Here is a 22946-nt window from a genome sequence, read left to right as displayed (position 1 = left end):
CAACTCGGCGCATGGGACCCGGCGCGTAACCGTTGGGCCAGTATGCTAATTTTAGAAAAGAATCGCAATATAATCGCTTTCATTCGCAGAACATACCAAAAATAATTGCCTACCTTACGGCTTCCAAACACGATTCAAGCATCAACCTTTCGTGGTTCGATACACCATTTTCTTCATAATTTCACAAATAAATGATTCAATTAGTATAAGAATATTTAGTTTTATCATCTTTCGCACGAATCTTTCAAACATTTTCTCATTTAATAATGGAAAGATACAATGGATCGTATGTTTTATTAGATAAACTTTCAACGTCATTTCATGGGAATAATTTCAAGTCAAATTACTTGACAAATACCTTCATCATAATTTAGATTTATTATTGCTTGCAAAAAGTATTTTGATCTGTAAAATGATACCGAAAAAGTATTCTTTCAACTCGGGAAGTTAAAACACGTGAGAGTTTTGAGAGGATTCACAACAGCTGATCGATATAGAGAGGAGTGGAATCAAACGCACGTACCAATCATGAAATTTCAATGCAGGCAGAGTTAAAAACAAGCATCCAATAATTGTATTTATGAATAATTGTGTAATAATATTAGGTAGTTGGCACAGTTATAACTGTTTATGCACAGTACAAAGCAAAGAATTGCCTAGAATAAGTTTTACAGTTGGCTTTCTTCAATAGTGCGTTATGCATCATCCCCACCTAAAGCATTGTTTACGTTTTGGAAAAAAGTTTCTTTGAGAGTATCGCGAGAGCGAGAGCAACACAACTGCCATGGTTTCAACTAGCAGTAAATCTCAAAATTATGCGGCAGCCAATAATTAACGTATGCAATTTGTTTGAAGGCACAACATGAGGGCTAGAGCATGTAGCCTTTTTGGAATTGCAGTTTTAATACAGTTTTCATTTTTCTAAACTTCTTCACTTACAAATATGGTAAATATTTGGGAAATAAATGATTCATATAATAGTATTTTCGTTAGCATGTCCTTGGTAAGCGTGCTATTGGGGGAATCGGAAACGCACTCTCACAATCAGTGTGGTAGTATTTTACATGCAACCAATTAGAATTCACGCTCAATAAGATGATTTGATTTTCTCTATTTGTTTGCATGCTGCCTTTATTCAACGCAAGCAAAATGACTGGTACTATAAACAGCAACCCATCTTTATCTCTCGTATGTTCGAAATCAACAATCACTCGTCCCAAGTGGGCTGAAAAATTATCCACCTGATAGGGACAAGGAGGCTGACATTTTGTCCATTTCTCTCGAGACTTTCGCTGGTTTTAATGAGATATTGCGGACATTCATTGTCGTTTTTTGCTATTTGGCGTCAAAACCAAATGTAAGCAAGCCGGCTGGTGGAATAATTCTGGTTGGAAATGCAATATATAAAGATTAATAACGATAAATGTGCTCAACCGTAGCATAATGGGCCAAGGTTTGAGCCGTTACCCCTATACAAGTTATCGCAGTTTGGAAAGTTCACAACAATTACCTCTCCATGTTTGTTGCAAATAAAATGGAACACAACAATGTCTTTATCCTCTGCAGATGGGGACAAAGAGTTATCGCTATTCTCTTTTGTCGCTTGTTTTTTGCATTTTTCAGCGACAATTACATTCCTTGCAAGTACACTAGCGCCGCCTAATTGTAAATTTCCTAATTATTTATTCCGTCAAATGACAATCCATTCCCACCAGACGTCATCTTTACAAATTTCAAATTTGTGCGATAAGAATATTTACAATGAGGAAAATTCCATATATCGGAATTACTATAGTAGTCTAAAATAATGAATTCAAATATACCGCCACCTAGCGACCAAGCTCTAAACTAATCAATGCCTCATGTGAAAGCACACGCCTTCCTGCATAACCTTTTTGAAAAGGTGTAGTTCCAAATGGGTAGGATTTTCAAATATAAGTAAAATAAGCATGAAAAATCGCTGTTTTTCTACCCTTTCTTACGACAATCCCTCCCCGCGATGTACCCGCCCACCTAAAGTCAATCTTTGGTAACGATTTAAAAGATGATTAAATTATCTTTCGAAACAGCCCAAAAAATCTAAAATCGGCCAAATATTAAAAAAGTTATAGCAATTTCAATTTGGGGTCAATTTGACCCCAGAGCACAGACAACGTAAGTTTTTGGAAAAAAGTACACTGTAGCGAATATTTTCAAGATTTTTCTAGCGAATTTGCACCTAGGAGACAGATCTCGGCGAGTTTTACCAAACTACCAAAAATTAGGAGAATCGGTTGAAAACTAAAAAAATGGCAGCCACTCAAAGTGGCCTGGGGTCATATTGACCCCAGAGCACAGACAAAAGGTTAAAGAGGCTCGAAAGCCTTCTATCAAGATGCTCTGAAGCACCTTTTCAAGGGCTTGAAAGCCGCCTTCAAAGATGCTCGGAAGCCTCACTTCAAGAGCCACGGAAGTCTTTATTGAAGAGGCTCGTTAGGCCTCATTTCAAGACGGTCGGAAGCCTCCCTTGAAAAGACACGAAGTTCTTTTTCTAAGAAGCTTGAAAGCGTTCTTTCAAGAGGCTCAGAATCATTATTTTAATTGCATCAAAGCCTCTTTTAAGAGGCTCTGAAGCCTCCTTTCAAGAGGATCGGAAGCCTCCTATCAAATGTCTCTGAAGCCCCCTTTGAAGGGCTCGAAATACTCCTTCAAGAGGCCTAGAAGCTTCCTTTCAAGAGGCTCGTAAGCCTCCTTTTAAGAAGCTTCACTTGCAGAAGCTTGGAATTCTTCTTTCAAGAGGCTTGGAAGCATACTTTTAAAAAGCTCAGAAGCCTCCTATAAAGTTCCTCAAAAGCCGCCTTTCAAAAGGCTCCGAAGCCTCCCTATAATAGGCTTGGAAGCCTTCCTTCGAGAAACTCCTCCAAATAATAGGATTGGCAAAGGAAGTTGGAGGCTCGGGAGCCTCCAATAGTAAAAACAGTCCTGAAGGAAGCTTGGTGTATAAATTCACTTTGAACTGGAAATTTTCACTGAATGATGAAAATGTTATCCAACTTCATGAAGACCCATATTTCCCGTTAGTTTGCAGGTACGTTTTTCATATCTCTTATCTACGATTATTTTCATTTATAGCAAATTAGTGTTATTAGTGAAATTCAAAGAACGAACTGTTAGACAGAGTTGTAGAAAAACCTTCACACTAGAAGTCCACCATACAACACATTTTAAAATTAAGCTTATGGAATGTGTTATTAACAAACTACTAAATGATAAAATGCAGTTTACTAAATGATCGGACTAAATGGCATCAAACCGATAGTACCCCAACGTGTCCATATAAGTCTTTAGAGCTCTTGTGAATGCTTAACTATTCAAATAAGTTCAACGCAGATGCTCTAAGGTCCGGGAGTTGAGTTCATTTGATCTACCAGGTCAGCTACGCCTGATATCAAACCGCTACCATTTGAGTCCTTAGAGCCTTTGTTTATGCTGTATCATTCAATCATTCAAATAAACCCAACGTAGATGTTCTAGGGTAGTGGTCCCCAGCATACCTACTATCAAGGGCCGCACAAAAGTTTTGGACTGTTGAAGCAGGCCGCAGTATATATGCAAGATTTGGTGAGGACATTTCATTATACAGATGTTATCGCCGTAGCCGATTTTTAGCCTCGTTTTTGCTGTAGCGGTCTTGACATGGGAAATTGTTTTATCGTAATCGTTTGTAATTTTGATCTTATGTTTTTCACGCTCGAGGTTTATTGTTCGCTATAATTGGTCGTAGCAAATATCGAAGAGGTTCTTTGAACAACTCTATTGGGATCCAGAGCAGTATCCGCTTGTAATTCTGAGCAAAATTCGTTCGAGATTCCAAATAGAATCTGTCTGAAATTATAAACAGAATCCGTTTGGGATTCTACAGATTCGCAATTCCAAACAGAGTCCTTCCGGAATTTAATTTCAAATAAAAGCCGTTTATGATTTTGTTTTAGATTCTGAACAGAATCCGATTGAAGGTTCTGAACAGAATCTGCTTGCGATTCTGAAAATAAATCGAATGGTTTTCTGAACAGAATTCATTGTTGATAGAGATATCCAGTATTTTGCGCTCGGTAATGGCGGCGTGAGTTCCTTTCAATTTGACATTCAAGAGGTAGAAAACATTGGAACTCATCACGTATGTCTTGATCGTTTATTTCTTTGTCGTCAATAAACAAATGTCAACTATTTTCTTTGCCGGTCTACAGAAACAAGTTTGCTAATATCCAAGGCAGTGGCGTAGCCACGGGGGTGGTTTTGGGCATAAAACCCCCCCCAGAGACAAAATTTCTGGAAGAATTTTTTTTTTTCGAAAAAAAAAATGTTCAGAAAACCCCCCCCAGACCAATTTTCTGGCTACGCCACTGATCCAAGGAATGTAATTGTCGCTGAAAAATGCAAAAAACAAGAGAGAATAGCGATAACTCTTTGTCCCCATCTGCAGAGGATAAAGACATTGTTGCATTCGATTTTATTTGCAACAAACATGGAGAGGTAATTGTTGTGAACTTTTCAAACTGCGATAACTTGTATATTTCAGAAGTAAAACGCAAATCATGTCAACAGATGGTTAAGTTTATGTCTAATCTATGGTAACTGATACTAATTTAACCAAAAACATCTTCGGAAACCGACTACTTCTCAAAATGCGTGGAAGGCGATCATTGTCCTATTCTGTTGCAGTTTGGGACAAACGCTTATTGCGAGTTGAGTTTGTCCCAACATTTACAAGAGAGGATAATGTTGTTGTCATTGGCAATGTTGTTATTTTACATTCCTTGCTAATATCACTGAAATTTAAAAAAAACAAATTTACTAATATTAATGTTTCATTATATTTTTAGATTTCCTACTGGATATATTGCAAAATGCCGAAAACCAGAAATGACTGACCTTTTACTGCCTGGATAGACAAAATAATCATTGATTCCAGTTCTATTACCAGGTGTTGATGCTCCAATAAAATGCTAACTCTTTTGCTAGGTTGGATTGTTAGGAATATGCTAGCTATGCTATGGAGCATGCGTTTCAGATACTGGGAACATGGGAACAAAATTACTTTAAATTTTCTAAAAATCAACTTATTCTGCATGAAATTGTTTATCGAACAAGTTTGTTTGATGGAGCAAGTAATTATTATAATTACAAAAGGTCTGATATAGATGATCAAACATAGCTAAACTATTATATTATTAGGTACTCTATTTCGATGTAGTTCTAGTACAAGCTCGCCGCAAAAAATCTTACATGGGGGATAGAGTTGTCGAAAACCCCAAAAAATCCTTACGTAATCAGAGTATTTTTACCCTTCTTACACCCTAAGAAGGGTATAAAGATCGCTTGAAAAACCGACTTTTTATCCGAGGCTCGGAGACCCAAGTCGTATATACCAATCAACTCAGCTCGACGAACTGAGCACATGTATGTATGTGTGTGTGTGTGTGTGCGTGTGTGCGTTACAAAAATCTCACATTAAGATCTCAGCCGTCCGTGGACCGATTTGCACGATTTTAACACTAAACGAAAGCTATGACTTTGTCATTGTACGAGTTCAATTTTTTTGCAATCGGACATTTGGTTCCAGAGATATGTGAGAAATACGAACATGAAGTGCATTTTCAGAAAACTAACAAAATAATGTCACATGAATATCTCAGCCGTCTGTAAACCAATTTGCATGATTTTATCTTTAAACGAAAGCTATGACTTTGCCATTGAACCCATTGTATTTTGTTTTTGCAATTAGACATTGGGTTCCGGAGATATCTCTGAAATACGAACATAAAGCATTAGACGTATCAACTTCACACATTGGTAAAATATGTCCCATCAAGATCTCAGTCGTCCTTGGACCGATTTGTGCGATTTTATCTTTAAACGAAAGCTATGTTTTTGTCATTGGACCCATTCATTTTTTTCTGCAATTGGAAATTCGGTTTCAGAGATATCTGTGAAATACGAATATGAGACATATTTTCAGACTACTAATGAAGAATTGTCACACCAATATCTCAGCCGTCTATGACCCGATTTGAACTCTTTTGGGCTTAAACAGAAGCTGTAATATTGCCATTTAAGGCGGCAAATCAAATCTGCCGTCCTTTTTAATTTTTAAAAATTATTAATTTTCCAGAAATATCTCTTTTTACCCTTCTTACACCCTAAGAAGGGTATAAAGATCGCTTGAAAAACCGACTTTTTATCCGAGGCTCGGAGACCCAAGTCGTATATACCAATCAACTCAGCTCGACGAACTGAGCACATGTATGTATGTGTGTGTGTGTGTGTGTGCGTGTGTGCGTGTGTGCGTGTGTGCGTATGTGTGTGCGTTACAAAAATCTCACATCAAGATCTCAGCCTTCCGTGGACCGATTTGCACGATTTTAACACTAAACGAAAGCTATGACTTTGTCATTGAACGAGTTCATTTTTTTTGCAATCGTACATTTGGTTCCAGAGATATGTGAGAAATACGAACATGAAGTGCATTTTCAGAAAACTAACAGAATAATGTCACATGAATATCTCAGCCGTCTGTAAACCAATTTGCATGATTTTATCTTTAAACGAAAGCTATGACTTTGCCATTGAACCCATTGTATTTTGTTTTTGCAATTAGACATTGGGTTCCGGAGATATCTCTGAAATACGAACATAAAGCATTAGACGTATCAACTTCACACATTGGTAAAATATGTCCCAACAAGATCTCAATCGTCCTTAGACCGATTTGTGCGATTTTATCTTCAAACGAAAGCTATGTTTTTGTCATTGGACTCATTAATTTTTTTCTGCAATCGGAAATTCGGTTTCAGAGATATCTGCGAAATACGAATATGAGACATATTTTCAGACTACTAATGAAGAATTGTCACACCAATATCTCAGCCGTCTATGACCCGATTTGAACTCTTTTGGGCTTAAACAGAAGCTGTAATATTGCCATTTAAGGCGGCAAATCAAATCTGCAGTCTTTTTGTATTTTTTAAAAATTATTAAATTTCCAGAAATATCCCTTTTTTATTTTGAAATCGTTAAAAGCATGATAATATCAGTTATTTTACATTCAATTGAAGGTCATATGCATAGAAATTGTAATATGCACTGGGCACACACAACCATTCAAAAGTGTAAGAAGGGTTGCGTTCACTGTAGGTGGATTAAGTCGGGTTTTTAATGATGTAATAACGTTATACACTTCAACGTTCGATTCGAGTACATACCAGATTCATTAAAATGAACTTTCTGATTAGCGAAAATTTAAGTACATAATTATTATATTTATTTCATATTCCATCAATATTATAAGATAGATGCATTATTTTAGGCGCTTTTCTTATGTATCTTTAACAACCCGTCAAACTGGTATCTGAAACGGGAGCTATGCATATTCCTAACAATTCAACCTAACGTAAGAGTAAACATTTTATTGGAGCATCATCACCTGGTCATAGAACTGGAATCAATCGTTATCCAGTCAGTAAAACGACATATAATATATGTCATATGATATATTATATCCATAGCTAGTCATTTCTGGTTTTCCTTCTTTTATCCTGTAGGAAATCTAAAAATATAAAGAAATAATAATATTAGTAAATTTGATTTTTTTAAATTTAAGTGATAATAGAAAACTTGTTTCTGTAAACCGGTAAAGAAAATAGTTGACATTTGTTTGTTGACTACATAAAATAAACGATCAAGGCATACGTGATGAGTTCCAATGTTTTCTACCTCTTGAATGTCAAATTGAAAGGAACTCACGCCGCCATTACCGAGCGCAGAATACTGGATTGGTAATGATAAAAGGCTTATAAATGGGTCATATGTAGTGTATTCTCAGAAAACATTCGCGGGCCGCAGCAAAAGGCTTAGAAAGTCGCATGCGACCTGCGGGCCGCACTTTAAGGACAACTGTTCTGAGGTCTCGAATAAAAACCGACAATAAAAAGACAAAAATGACTTTAAAATATTACGAAGTCAGTTAGCATTTGAAAGGAATTATGCAACGGTATCATCAAATAGGTTTTACAAGAAACGTGAAGATTGACCATAAGGCTTCCTAAGCCCATCATCAAATCGAAGGTCATGTAATGTTTGGAAACTCATTATCTATTGAATCTTGTTTGGAGGCGATTCCCATAAAGATAGATAGCCCCGCACGACGGTACCTGTTGATGGTGTTGGTCTTCGTGGAACTGCTGTTGGATTCGTCCGATTGACGTTAGAATTTTTGCCTGCAGAAGCGAGAGGGTAGTTTTGACAAATTGGTATTGGCGTAATAAACTTTCCAAACGATCTTTCTGAGCTTCTTATGATTGGTGGGAATTGGAAATATAATTCAAACACTATTAATGGGAAACTGCAAATTAAAAAAAAAGTCCTCCGGCACAAAATCTAAGTACTGTACACGATGTTCAAGTGGCCATCCATTGTCGGTCTGTGTCCTAGTAAAGGGATCGTAGGGACGGGTTCAACTTTACCAAACTAAGTACCAGGTAGCTCCTACTGAATATCCAAAAAAAGGTGTGTTTCAGTTTATCTTATTAAAGTTTTGTTAAGTATATAACATTTTCTACATTGGTATTCGCTACCAGCCCTGGTATGGCGAATGGTGATGGGCAGAGAACGTACAGTGGCAGACGAGGAAACCGGCTCGTATCATTCAACCGAATAGAGATATCGAACAACTCATACGTATGCGGCCGCGAACCCATAGGAATAACTTTATCAGGTGCACTGCTGCTAATACGCGCTACAGCCCCACCGAGGATTACTCATTCAAAGCATGTAACCACATCATTTCGAGTTCGCGGAATATGCCCATTACCTCTACTTCTCTTCGTTGATGTCACCTTTCATTGATGCGAACGATTGTTTTTATTCATTTTCAGTTTAATCACAAGACGACGGCAACTTACTGCCAATCACTGCCAATCGTTTTTACACCAATCGGACGACGACCCTCCAAACGACAGGATGTGAAAATAACACCCCTGTCTTGTTCCACCGTCTCCGTTCCCATTGCAAAGGTGGGCGGAAGCGGCTCCGTACCGCAGGACATTTACATGCTACTATCATAATACTATCCACCGAAGCAGGCTACGGCACAGACCAATACAGCCGTGGACGCAGGAAGCCAGGACATCCACACACCTTCACCAATACAAACGTTCGCACACCTAAACCAAGTAAGCTATGTGTTTTAAATGTTGCTCCTTTATCACCATCATCACAGATCCCTTTTTATGCTCGCTTTGCTGAGAACTCGGCGTTTTTTTCTGCCGTTCATTTTCGCTTGGTGTCTCATTCATCCCTCCGCGCCTCAGATGGGTGCTTGAGCGGGACGACGACATCGAGAAACCAGCGAGCGAGGAGGGAGTGTATCCAGGAATAACCCCCTCGTCGTCGGTCGGTTCAACAAAGAAGCCGCGACTATTGAAAATTTTCCACTCCTTGCGCCTCACGGCGCCATCAGACACATCGATTTCCGCAAAATTAGTTTTCCCATCGCACAGTTTCGAAGAATGCAACTATTTCTCGCGCAAATATTACTTCCGGTCAAGACGGCACAACACTCCTATTCTTCATCTTCTTCATGCGCACTCTTTTCGATTCGAATGGCCCAAGGGAAACGCCTCAATCTATCGAAGCGTCGTCATCCATCTCCGGTTTTTTTCCACAATCCAAATCACCGTATCCCGATCCGACAAAAAAGAACCGGCCGGTGGTAAGCCATTATCTGCGTGGGAGGTTTGAACGAGTTCAACAAGAAACTCTACTCACTTTTCAACGATGCTTAACACGGTCGTCGAAGGACTCTTCACGATATTGCTATTCTTCGATGCAAGACGGTCGAACACAAAAAAGGAAGATGCACTGAGCACTGAGAGGAGCACTTTAAAGTATTGGGATTGATTCTAAGTAGGATTTCCGCGCGATCTCCCGAACGTTCCAATCGGTCATCTACATTTGACGGCGAGCGAAGATGTACTGGTTGGCTGGCTGTAGCTTCCAGCGGCTCGACTCGACCCACGGTTGAACATCAGTCATGAAGATTCAGTTGTGTTGAGGCGTACGTGAGCGCCTGAGGTTCCGTTAGTATGAGTGCGCGGATGGGCGCTTCGCATAGTGCAAGCATAAATAGGTCCGAAGTGGGAGAGGATTGCAAAAAAAAAGCATGAACATGAGCATAAATTGGCGTGGCAGTGGTAGTGGAATCGTTATGATATGTGGGCGCATGGTAAACATAAGTCAAACAAAACACCCCGCTCTCTGCGATGTAATGTTTGGGTGGAGTGCTGCGTGGTACTAGAATGATGTTTTCTGGAACTGAGATTTAAAGAATCGTTCGGCAGATAACTATATTAGCGACTAGATTTAAATGAGCAGTTGCAGTACAGCAGTAAGTGAAAATACCAAGATTTTATATTTTGTTCATGCGTTCTATTTTAAGTGTATTTGACAAAGAGAAGCAAATTGCTCAAAAAGTGCAAAATAGTTGACATCTGAGTACCGTTGATGCACCATACTTTCACAAATATTAACATATTTCTGTAAACCATGATCTCTTATTTATTGTAGAAAAGGCAGAGTTTTAGAAATGGACTCGGGACTCGCCAAAAAATTTCCCAATGAGGATTTAAGAACAGTCTGATCCATTTTTAACCGAGAACACATAAATAAATAATTTGTTGGGCTGTTTGACAGTATATGAGTTCATCGGAAATCCTATCTTAACATTATCCAGTAAACACTTGACAATTTGTTGTTGAATATAAACTGAAAGAACTGTTCACTCGGGATGAGTAAAATAACGCTCCGATAACCCTTTCGCGCAGAGTCGTGAATTTCGAGAATTTCAAACGCCCTGGCCGAATGGAACTGCTAAGTTTCGGCATTCATATGACTTCATCTATCTTTTGTTGCTCATTGCTCTTACGAGCGGAATTCTTGAAATTCTTTATCTAAATCCATAGGAATAAGGAACATAGGAAACGGAACAATATACATCTTTTAAACTTTTTCGTAGTTTTCACCACTTTAAACCAGAATACCCAACCATTTCTACCAAATTCAAAATTTACAAGACCAACTATATTTCACAATGATCTTTTATTCAAAATAACAAGGTTTTAGTGACTTTCTAACGCATTTAAAATATGTTTTGAAAATGTGTCTGGGCCAAAACGTCCGCATGGTTGTTTGTTCACCGGATTTAACGAAAATCTCACGGGTGAGGTGGAAGAATAGCGAATTGTTAAATTTTAGTAAAAATGAAACAGCTCAATAATGAATAACTAATATTAAATCGTAATGCCAATATTCGTTCAAAAATGTCATACAAAAGATTATATGAGTCATTTTATGAGTTGGGCCATTTCGCACCGTGGGTGCGGTATGCACGGCTTTCTCATATATTGTGTTACTTTTATTTTTAACGTCTTAAATTTATAAAAGACAAACAATGAATTGATAATGCGCTCCCGTTAAGGCACCATATTTGACGCAGTTAAAAAATTGAAAAAAGAAACTCATTGCCGTCCGTCTCCTTCTTGCTCATCTGCGTGCTTGATTTCAAGATTGCTCTCCATACTTTTTATTAAAAGACTTTTATTTACTTCTGCTTGCGTCAAACTCTCTTGACAAACTGATTTATTTTTCCAGAATACCTACTTAGATAAGTTTAACAAGTTCAATAAAAACCTGATCAACTATCAAATAATAAAATAGAATCGTACAGAAGAATTAAAAATTCTTTTTTTTTGTTTATTTAGCTTACATCTAATAACAGATAACACTAAATTAATAATTTGAGGCCGCGATACACGGTTTAAAACCGCACCTCTCCATCCACGGATGCGCCCCACGCTCGCCATGTCGTTTTGTACCTGGTCAGCCTACCTCGCTGCGCTTCACGCCGTCTCGTACCTGCCGTACCTGGAAGCGAACACCATATTTGCAGGGTTGCTGTCCGTCTTGCAACATGCCTTGCCCATCGTACCCTTCCAGCTTTAGCTACCTTCTGGATACTGGGATCGCCGTAGAGCTGGGCGAGCTCGTGGTTCATCCTTCGCCGCCACACACCGTTTTCTTGGTCCTATGCACCCGTCTCTCGAATACTCCGAGTGCTTGCAAGTCATCCTCGAGCATGGTTCAAGTTTCATGTCCGTAGAGGGCTACCGGTCTTTTTAGCGTCTTGTACATAACACATTTGGTGCGGGTGTGATTTTTTTTTAAACCGTAGTTTCTTCTGTAGCCCGTAGTAGGCCCGACTTCCACAGATGATGCGCCTTCGTATTTCACGACTAACGTTGTTGTCAGCCGTTAACAAGGATCCGAGGTAGACGAATTCCTCGACCACCTCGAATGTATCCCCGTCTATCGTAACACTGCTTCCCAAAGCGGGCCCTGTCGCGCTCGGTTCCGCCCACAAGCATGTACTTTGTCTTCGATACATTCAAAACCAGTCCAACTTTTGTTGCTTCACGTTTCATGCGGGTGTAAAGTTTTGCCATCTTTGTAAATGTTCGGCCGACAATGTCCATGTCATCCGCGAAACAAATAAATTAACTGGATCTGTTGAAAATCGTACCCCGGCTCTCCGCATGACACCTCCTAGCGCAATGTTCAACAACAGGCACGAAAGTCCATCATCTTGTCTTAGTCCCCGGCGCGATTCGAACGAACTGTTCGCCCGAAATCTTCACACAGTTTTGCACACCATCCACCGCCATTGCTTTGATCAGTCTGGTAAGCTTCCCAGAAAAGCTCTTCTCGCTCATAATTTTCCATAGTTCTACGCGGTCTATACTGTCGTATGTTCGCTTTGAAATCAATGAACGGATGGTGCGTTGGGACCTGTTATTCACGGCATTTTTGAAGGATTTGTCGTACAGTAAAGATCTGGTCCGTTGTCGAGCGGCCGTCAACGAAGCCGGCTTGATAACTTCCCACAAATTCATTCATTAATGGTGACAGACGTCGGAAAATGATCTGGGGCATCACTTTGTAGGCGGCATTAAGGATGGTGATCGCCTTTGAAAAATTCTCACACGCCAGCCTGTCGCCTTTCTTGTAGATAGGGCATATGACCCCTTCATTCCACTCCTCCGGTTGCTGTTCAGTTTTTCAGATTCTGACTATCAATTTGTGCAGGCAAGTGGCCAGCTTTTGCGGGCCCATCTTGATGAAATCAGCTCCGATACCATCCTTACCAGCTTCTTTATTGGTTATTAGCTGTTGGATGGTATCCTTAACTTCCCTCAAGGTGGGGGCCGGTTGGCTTCCATCGTCCGCTGAACTGACGTAGTCATCTCCTCTGCTCCCTTGACTTTCAATGCCTGTAGTAGTCGCAGCGCCATTTAGATGTTCTTCGTAGTGTACCTTTCGATCACCACACGTTCGTCCGTCAAGATGCTTCCATCCTTATCCCTGCACATTTCATCTCGCGGTACGAAGCCTTTGCTGGATGCGTTGAGCTTCTGATAGAACTTGCGTTTCTTGAGAACGGCACAGCTGTTCTATCTTCTTGCACTCCTCTTCTTCCAGGCGAGGTTTGGCTGATAGGATCTAATTTATTTCTTAAAGGATTTTTTTCTGTTGAGCTAGTTTGCAATCGTTCCTTTGTTCCAGGGTGGCCTGTCAAGCAGAATGTGGAGAACTCGTTTCCTGGGACATGAAATAAAATAAAGTACTTTTTCAAGATGAAAAACGTCCATGAATTTTATGTTTAGAGGGCTTACGTATCCTGAGAAACCCGGTAAGTGTGCTCCATGCAGCCTCTAGCCGCATCAGACTGAATCTGTTTACTAGTGTTTACTTAATAACGAGCAGTCTTGTTTGTGAGGATAAACGCCTTTGTATAAGAAGTGTAATTTCGTGTCTATATTTGTACCTGGAATTATTTCGTTATGAAAAACTGGCTACAAAATAACATTACCCAAATTCTCAAATTCAAAGTCTCATACATACATTGATTTTTATATGTAAACTATTTATTAACACAGCGGCACGAGTGCAGAAAAAATCAGTCAGCGTATCAATCAAAGGTGCTTCATTAGGAAAAATCAGAAATTTTACAAGAAAAGAGTTAATCTTCATGATTTTTCCTTGTGTGGCTCAAAAATTTCCCATGCCTTTTATATTTTTCATTCACATTTTGAAATCCATTTACAAATACCGAGAACTATCCTAGTGTCTATACACCCGATTCTTTTTTTACACGGGGGATACGTTCCGTGTAAAAAAGGTTTCAGTTCAAAATTCGAAAATCCGTGTAAAAAAAGTTATGATTTCTCGACAAATCATACAAAATAGAGCAACTTTGCAAACATTTTGTATGGGATTTTTTTTACACGGCCGTGTAAAAAAAATCCGTGTAAAAACAGAATCGGGTGTATTTATCATAGATTAAATTACGTATATAGTGTCGATGGTCTATTCAAACACAACTTGCATCTGATCCTAAGAAATAAAATCAAATGCATTGATCAAGGACTTTAAATGTGAACAATACACCTGACTCTCTTTTGTCGAGAATTTTTCCACACCGTCGTGTAGAAACTCATAAATATAATAATATAACAAATCCTGCAATTAGGGGAAAATACCTATTCTTGGCAGTCTAAGACATTCGCCAAATTGAATGATAAAAATAATGAATAATTACACTAAAACACAGGTATAGTTCAACTGGTATACATTCGTATGCTCTTCCCTTGATGATTGGTGTTCACTTAATATAATATTTTTTACCACAAACTTAGTAAATTTAATATAAAGTAACAGGTCAACGTTTCTTCTATTGGCATAGCAATTTCTATTATCAGCAATGATTTTGCTCCCTTCAGCAACTAGACGTGGAAGTAGAAAACTAGTAATTTATTGGTGCCAGATGCTGGTTGTTTATATCCTCTAGTAGTAAAATTCATTCATAATAATCGGCCGCACGCTCATCTCGCTTCACTCAATTTTGGAAGAAATTTTATTAATTATCAAAACTGGCTTAAAACAAAACATGAATTTTAGCCTTGGCATCAATTTTATGTCACGTGGAAGATAGGCAAAAACATTTAAACACATTGTAAAACAAATTTTACCCCTTATGCGGCCAACAAAAAACAGACGTGAATGGCAGATAGGGTACCCGTGTACCCAGATATTGACAATTTCATAACTTTTACCATTTTTAACCTATTTGAATAATGTTGGCCATTTCGGAGAAGGGAACTTACATACTTTTCGTCCGCTGCCAAGATTTACATCTTTTGTCCTTTGTAATGCCTTAGAGTCTTCACTCGTAAGCAAAAGTCTATCAACCAGTTTCAAATATACAACTTGCTCTTTACGGTCCTTACATGATATGTTTGTTTCATCAAAATAATCATGGGGGTTGTGTACAACGACGTAAACTATGTAAAACCAAATCTATACACATAAGATTGAGTTGGAGCCACCTCATTCGTTTCACAGTTGAATAATAGATAATACCCTAAAAGTAGGCAATTATTTATGGTTGAAATGCGCTATGTAGGAACGGGAATGGTTATGATTTTTTTTATGAGCTTGGAAAGTATTAAAGTTGCAAAAGGAAAACGGTTCTGTCAGCCACATAAGGCTTAAAATACTACGGTGTGGCTATCACTTTTGATATAATTCATGGTCTGAGTAAAAATCTGAATAGAAGCATTTGTATTCTTTTTTTTAAATAAATGCCAACGCCGGATATTTTGTTCGTAGTTTTGCTAAAATCAAATCACATGGAATTGTGCGTGGTATTTTTTTAGCGTGTGTTTGATATGCTCACAAACACATTCTCTCGCTCTATTCCGAAGTGCGCTGCTGCCAAAGAAAACGAACAGTCCCAATTTTATTTAGTGAAACATAGAGCAAATATTGTATAAATTTGCTATTTGTGGTGATAATCAAGTGGTAATAAAGTGTAAAAAGTAGTTTACGTACCTCATTTGTCGTATCATACACGATAAAGAGAAGAAACAGGTGATCCAAAAAAGTAAGTAACAGTTTGCTTTTCGTCTGCTGCTTTCTTGGGCGATGCAATAATGGCAAGGATTTCGTAGGTGCAAATTTGTTTCGGTGATTAATTCGTCAAATCTTGCTACTTTTACACAAACAACTTATTCAAATGAAAGCCTAGACTTGAAATTGTGTGATTGAATCAAATTTATGTTCATAAATAGTGTATGTTTGCTGGAAAACGCAAATATTGTTGAGGGTGCCAACAAATGTCGCACCCTGCCAAAGCCGTATTCTACCCTATTCAAACGATTGATTTAACTCATTGATGATTTTTTGAAAGATGGGTTCTGTTAAGGCTCAAGACTCCATCACAATGTTTTGAAAATTAATGACTGAATCACTTGTTTGTAATAGTGATGCAGTTGGTAGGAAAAAGTGCAGCAGCGATAAATAAAATGTTGTTTACAACTGGGGTGGGTGGAAATGGGGTGGTAAAAATATGCCAGCTAATGCATAATGTTTCCAGACTTGACGAATTGTTTATTTTATATCATAAGACATGTTCATGGTGTATCAAATATATGGGTATTTATCGGTTTAAAGAAATTTATACACCACTTGGAGAAGCTTACATAACATGTTTAAATATTTATTTTTGTTTTTATTGTTCAATCCGACAAACAGCAATGATTTTTTCCAATAAATAAATCTGGCAACGGTGAAGAGATGATTATTTTCTTGTGTATGCACATCTTTGTTTGCGTGTTGGCTGGCGTATACGTTGTATTGTTCGGATTGAATGAAGTCGCATCGCGTAGATTTTGTACTCACCATTTCACTTATTGCGCTAGTGGATTTGAGTCTTCCGCATTTTATTGCATTCACAATACGGTCGCCAAATTTGTCTCTCACTTCGATTTTTGGAAAGCAGTTTTCGACAGTATTTGAGCTTGAAGTGAATTAATTGGCAGTCCAGATTGAAGAAAAATGTGAAACTCAGTTAGTGAATATGTTTTAGGAGTGATCAAATCAAGGAAACAATGGAAAAAGATCAAGTCAAAAATCAAGTGAGTGTGTATGTGTTTGATCCGAACGTTCGAACGTTAGTATGCGTTCGATGAACATACGAATATCGGCCAAGGAAAAACGCAGTTTTCAGCGTTTTTTCAGCAATTCCTCAGTAATTGCTAGTTTTGATAAGTGAAAAATTAATATGGAAATGCAATGAATATATTATGATGGAGGGTAAGTCCGTAAATTGCCCCAAAATATTGATTTAGTTCAAAACTTTATTAGTATTAGTGTGGATTCGACAAAAATAATCGTCATCATCGGATTGATTACGGTTTATAGAGCCTTAATTTCAACTCATGCATGATTTGCAGTGGAGGCACCCAACAATATTCTTTAAGCTCATTTTAATGCGGTTTATATTATAAAGATCTTATTCAGCAGTCTCGCGATTTTATTCCATATAGCATCAGATTTGAAGGGTTGAATGTTTTTCACCATTGTTCAAGTTATTGCCACTGCGCACCTCAATTCAAAAAATAGATTAATGGGGTACTTTATCTGGGTTTGTTTTTCTATACAAAAATGTGAGTCATAACTACACTGCGGAAAAAATCTGTATATACTATATGTGTGAGCGATATAGATTTTTACAATAGCTTCAATCTAATGTGTTTTATGTGTGGGCCTTATGGAAAATGTATTAGCGATGACACATAGGGGAACTGCTCCGTTTTCCATCTCACTGAACATATATTCATCTCATCGTAAAACAAAGAAATACAGCACCAATATCGTCGCTTCTTTTTGCTAACAAGCGTGCTCACTGGTGAAACAAATCGCAAAAATAAGAAACAAACCAAATTCCTTTTCATTGCTTTGTTTTTGATGGGATGGAAATAGAAGCTATGGGATGAAGTGCCGAACCGTTCCCCTATAATTTATTTATTTTTGCTGATTTGATTTATTGTGAATGTTAATGGATTTAAATGGATTTGTTTTTAAAAATTACGCAATATTGTGAATGAAAATCTTGGAAGCATAGCAAGAAGAAGACAAAGGTTTTGAAATATGGTTTCAAAGAATGATTAAATCAGAGTTCTGTATTTATTACATAGTACTACATAGCAGATAACAGGTCACTATAAAATAATTATACAAGAGGTAGCGGTGCTCGCTGAACCGCAATAAACCGGAACTGCTAGAAATGGATGAAGGGTAACTTTATCTCCTGCTTCAAACATCAGTTCAATATCACCAGAAACCCAAACCAATCTTAGCTAAAAAGGGCCAAACACAATTGGTACGTTTGCGTGCGTTTTGACAGTTTTTCCATGGGAAAACTGTCAAAACGCACGCAAACGTATTAATTGTGTTTGGCCCAAAAGCGACACAGCAGCTGCGTATTTTGGTCATTTTTAATTAGCTGCGTCTTGCCCGCGTCCAATAAACCTTTGGAGTCTACGCAGAAGTATACCAATGCAGCAAGTTGCTCATCACCGTTTTTTTTCTGTAGCATCGTGAATGGCTTTATCATTCGTGTCCTTTTCAAATGTAGGTCTAGATATAAAGTATGTAAAACTTCTGTATGTAAATGATTAGACTTACCTGCAAAAATCCTGATTCGATGCTTCGATTTGTTTAACAGGCGACCACTCACCATTTTGTCTGCTCTCTTCTGGCACATTCGCATCAGTCCTATCTATTACATGTTTGAACATTTTTAAATTTATGTGTGAGATGTTATGGTTTTCAACCATTAGTCTCCACATATATTTTTTAAAAAGGACGCGAGTGTTCGATATAACTTATGATAATTGAAGGCATTTGAAGAATTTTGTAAATCATTAAGGCCACATAAAATATATAGAGCATGGTTTCTAAATGTTTTATGTGTCGCGGCATAGAAAATTATTGTTTTTTTTATAAATGATAATGTGTTGAACTTAGCTCTACATATAGTTTTGCAAATCGTTCACCAAAACGATCCCTACATAATCCTGCCCTATTCCAAACTCTCAATGAATACTCGTGAAAGTGCAGAGGATTCCTCGGCTTTCATCCTAACGAGTTTCATTTCACCAGTTTTCTTCCTGACTGCACTCGGACGCGGCCGGCGCCAATATTTCCTTTTATAGAGTATTGAATTACCAGTGTTTATAAACTGAGAATGTTTACTGCAGCCAAGTATTATCTGTTGCTTGTGTAATAACAGGTAATCCGGCAATAATGGAGTAGCAACCGCGAGCGGTCAATTATGCTCATGCTCAGAGATTATATTTTAACAAATTGAACAATCAATTTAATAGTAGGAACTTCTTGTGCGCAGGAAGATCCCACGATCACCAAAATGTTTTGTTTTGCGTTGTGCGAATGAGTAAATTAATTAACAAATACAGAACGATCACGCGATTTTTGAAATATTTTGTTCTGTTTTGTGTGGGTGAATTAATTAACTAGCAAATGAAGTATTAGTGCACGCCCGATCGTGTTTCCTCTAATAAGCAGAACGATCGTGCGATCATAGAAATATTTGGCTCTGCGTTGTGCGGGTAATTAAATTATTAAAAAATCAAAATTTAGTGCGTGTTCTATCGTGTTTCTTTTATTACGCAGAGAGATTGCGCGATCATCGAAATATTTTGTTCTGCTAAGTGCGGTCGATAAGTCGATTAATTAGTGCGCGTTCGATTGTGTGATTGTTTAAATTTCAAGCTACACGATACACACGGCAAACCGTTTACCAAAACGAACCCTGCTACACTTCCTATCCCATATGTCCAACATCCCAGTGATTTCTCGTGGAAGTGCAAGTGACTCGTCGGCTTCCATGAAAGCGAGTATCACGTCAACATTTCCTACATATTTTCTAATGGATCTGCATTCGGACACGGCCGGAGCTGGTATTGCTTGATTTTGGGTCACCAGTTTTTACACATTGAGGATGATGTTAGTCCCAAACATCATCTGATGGTTCTTTGTGTAATTACAGCTGACCTGGCAATAACGGAGTAGCAACCGTGGGCGGTCAATCCTGCTCATGCTCATGCTTTAATTGTATTCCAGCAGTCCTCAAGAGGGGCCCCATCAAGCTCACCCTCTTCCGGCAATGCTGCCTCGAGATGATGCGCGTATGCAGTTGCACATCAGGTTGCTTCAGTCGCTCTAGGTCGTACCGCGGCGGTCGTCGGTACCGAACATTGATGATTACGGATATTTTTGGGCGCAGTTTTACCATCACCAGAAAGTGGTCAGAGTCGATGTTAGCGCCACGATATGTCTTTGTGATTCTGTCTGCAGTGGTGATCTCCAGGTGTACCGATACGGAAGGCTGTGTTGGAAGTAAGTGCTGCAAATGGCCATATTATTGGAGGCAGCAAAATCAATTAGTCATAAGCCGTTTTCGTTCGTCAGCGTTGAGCGCTGAACTTCCCAATAATATATAATCGATCTAAACTCCTCCTCTTGGCCAACCTGAGCGTTCAAATCTCCTATGATGATTTTGACGTCGTGGCTTGGGCAGCTGTCGTACTCACGCTCCAGCTACGCGTAGAATGCGTCCTTATCATCATCAGTGCTTCCGGAGTGTAGGCAATGGACGTTGATTATGCTGAAGTTGAAGAACCGGCCTTTGATGCTCAACCTGCACATTCTCTCATTGATCGGCCACCACCCGATCATGTGCCTTTGCATATCGCCCATTACTATGAAAGCTGTTCCCAGCTCGTGTGTGTTGCCGCAGCTCTGATGGTATGATTAGCTCTAAACGTTCGCACTATTGATCCTTTCCAACAAACCTCCTGCAGCGCTACGATGCCGAATCCACGGTCCTTGAGCACATCGGCGAGTATGCGTGTGCTCTCGATGAAGTTGAGAGATTTGCAGTTCCACGAACCGAGTTTCCAATCGCTAGTCCCTAGTCGTCGCAGTGATCTTCGCCGATGGTTCCGGTCCGTACTCTCTTGTTGATTGTTCGTTGCATGAGTTTTTTTTTTTTGCTGGCTTGCAGGGCCTGACACCCAAACCCCCTAAATTTCCGGAGGACCATTCCTCCTTATTTCCGGTGGACCATGGTGCACAGTTTCACTTAGAGTCCCTCCTTCACCTCCGGAGATGAGCAAACCCCCGCCCTTCCCTGTCAGCATACGACCATAGTTCCCACCGGGGTTGGTTACCCGATCTTCCCTAAGGTTGCTCGTATCCCGGCCAGCACCACGGGGAGGTAGGAATAGGAGTTGCTGGGTAAGAGGCTAAGGACCGCGAGATGGGGTCTATTTTATTCCTTCAGGTACGCGAAGTACCAATGGTACGCTTCACTCAGAATTTTCCGTGCAAAAGAAAAATTCATACATTCCAGAATAATTTTTTTTCGTATTTTTTTGCCACAATACGTATTTTTGGACAAGGATGCAGTATATATTCTCATTTTGACCAAAAATGTTACATATGCAGTTTCTCAAACAAACGGTTCACTTGGTTTTTAGCTCTGCACCCCTGCACCGCGTGCTACTTCTTTGATCGCTGACATTTGGCATGATCCTCGCTATTGCGATAATATTGCTTTCGGTGACTTTCTACAGGTGTAGACAACGTGGCTGCTGAAACTCAACCGGCTTGTCAATCATCACTCCCAGGTGTTTGCTTTATCAGTGATCGCATCGCTGCTATCGCATGTCATTCGACAATTAACTCCATCCGCCGAATCGTCTTACAGTTGTTGCTGACTAATAGCACGTCCATTTTATGATGAGCTATCTGTAGCCTAACTCAGTTACTCCACTTCTATCTCGCTCATTACCGTTAATGACACGTCGTCCGCAAAACCTACGATTTTCACTTTCCTGGAGATTCTCAGTGTCTACATCATACATCCCATTCTATATGTGAAAGATTTAAATTCGCAACTTAGCTGGTACTGATGAATCCAAATTTCCAACATCGGACATATGGACATTATTTTTCTTTCAAATTTTCAAATTAGGTAGGGTGTATAAGGCTCAAACCTTAGCCTATTATGCTGTGGTTGATATTCATATATTGAAGATCTTACCGAAATTATGCCACCAAACGGCTTTCTTACATTTGGTTATTACGCTAAGTATTCAAAAACAACAATAATGGTTCAAAATCTATCATTTAATCCATCAAAGGTTTTGTGCGAAATGGACTTTACGTTCGACCAATTTTCCTAATCTTGCTCTTGTGTTGGATGTTTTTTCGGCCCATGAAATGTTGGTGCATTATTCATTGTAAATCGTTTGTGAAAGCCGTAAGGTAGGCAATTATAATGCGCTGTTTCAAGTGAAAATCGTCAGCCGTATTTTGGCAACAAGTGTTCTAATATTGTAGTTTTGGTTAATTGTGTCACTGTACTAATGAAAATAGTGAATTTAACATGTATGCTAAAATATGTAGTGGGACGTGAGAAAAATCTCTTGCACTGCCTGCCTATCACGGAGCAAAAACAACCTAGTTTGAAACAACCAAAACGTTGGTTGAATTTCAAACTAAATTTTTTGTTGTTTTTAAGTCCGAGTTATTTGATTCAAAGTTCAAAGAATAGGTTGTCACAAACATCTTTTTTTATTTGTTTCTACCCCAAAACGCATGCTTACTACAACATTGTTTAAGTTTTTTGCAAACTAAAATTTTAGTTGGTTTCTACCATAATTCAGGTTGTTGATGATTGTGTTATGTTTGATATTTTAAACTTCAATATTAGGTTGTTTCAACTAATTTATCATGTTGACCCAACCAGAGATTTTGTTTGGTTTGAAAGTAACCTAAACATGGGTTTGAGATAAACTAAAAGTTTAGTTTTCTTCGTTTTACCGGGATGACGAAGCACAAAAAACCATCAACCAAGTATAACGCGTTATTTGTGAATTTGCGGGTTTTAAGTGTTCCGCAGTTCTGAAATTAAAATGAAGACATGG

General features: G+C 38.8%; 2 protein-coding genes across 5 annotated transcripts in view; one reads left to right on the top strand and one right to left on the bottom strand.

The window, feature by feature from the left end:
- LOC134207680 (uncharacterized) overlaps positions 1 to 9209 on the top strand; it is a 91470-nt gene extending 82261 nt beyond the window's left edge. The window contains exon 4 of the mRNA XM_062683475.1: positions 8913 to 9209. Coding sequence (XP_062539459.1) covers positions 8913 to 8917 — 5 coding nt within the window. The 3' untranslated portion in view covers positions 8918 to 9209. The remainder of the gene's footprint in view (positions 1 to 8912) is intronic.
- LOC134207679 (coronin-7) overlaps positions 1 to 10603 on the bottom strand; it is a 101350-nt gene extending 90747 nt beyond the window's left edge. The window contains exon 1 of one of the 4 annotated variants that reach the window (XM_062683469.1): positions 9805 to 10603. The gene's annotated coding sequence lies outside the window, so the exon portion shown is untranslated. The remainder of the gene's footprint in view (positions 1 to 9804) is intronic. The other 3 variants (XM_062683470.1, XM_062683471.1, XM_062683474.1) reach the window with 3 other exon arrangements.
- Positions 10604 to 22946: the final 12343 nt, after the last annotated feature.

This window comes from Armigeres subalbatus, chromosome 1 (assembly GCF_024139115.2).
Source record: "Armigeres subalbatus isolate Guangzhou_Male chromosome 1, GZ_Asu_2, whole genome shotgun sequence".
Lineage (NCBI taxonomy): Eukaryota > Metazoa > Arthropoda > Insecta > Diptera > Culicidae > Armigeres > Armigeres subalbatus.
The sequence above is the reverse complement of the archived record's forward strand: the minus strand, read 5'-3'. Positions and strand labels throughout refer to the sequence as shown.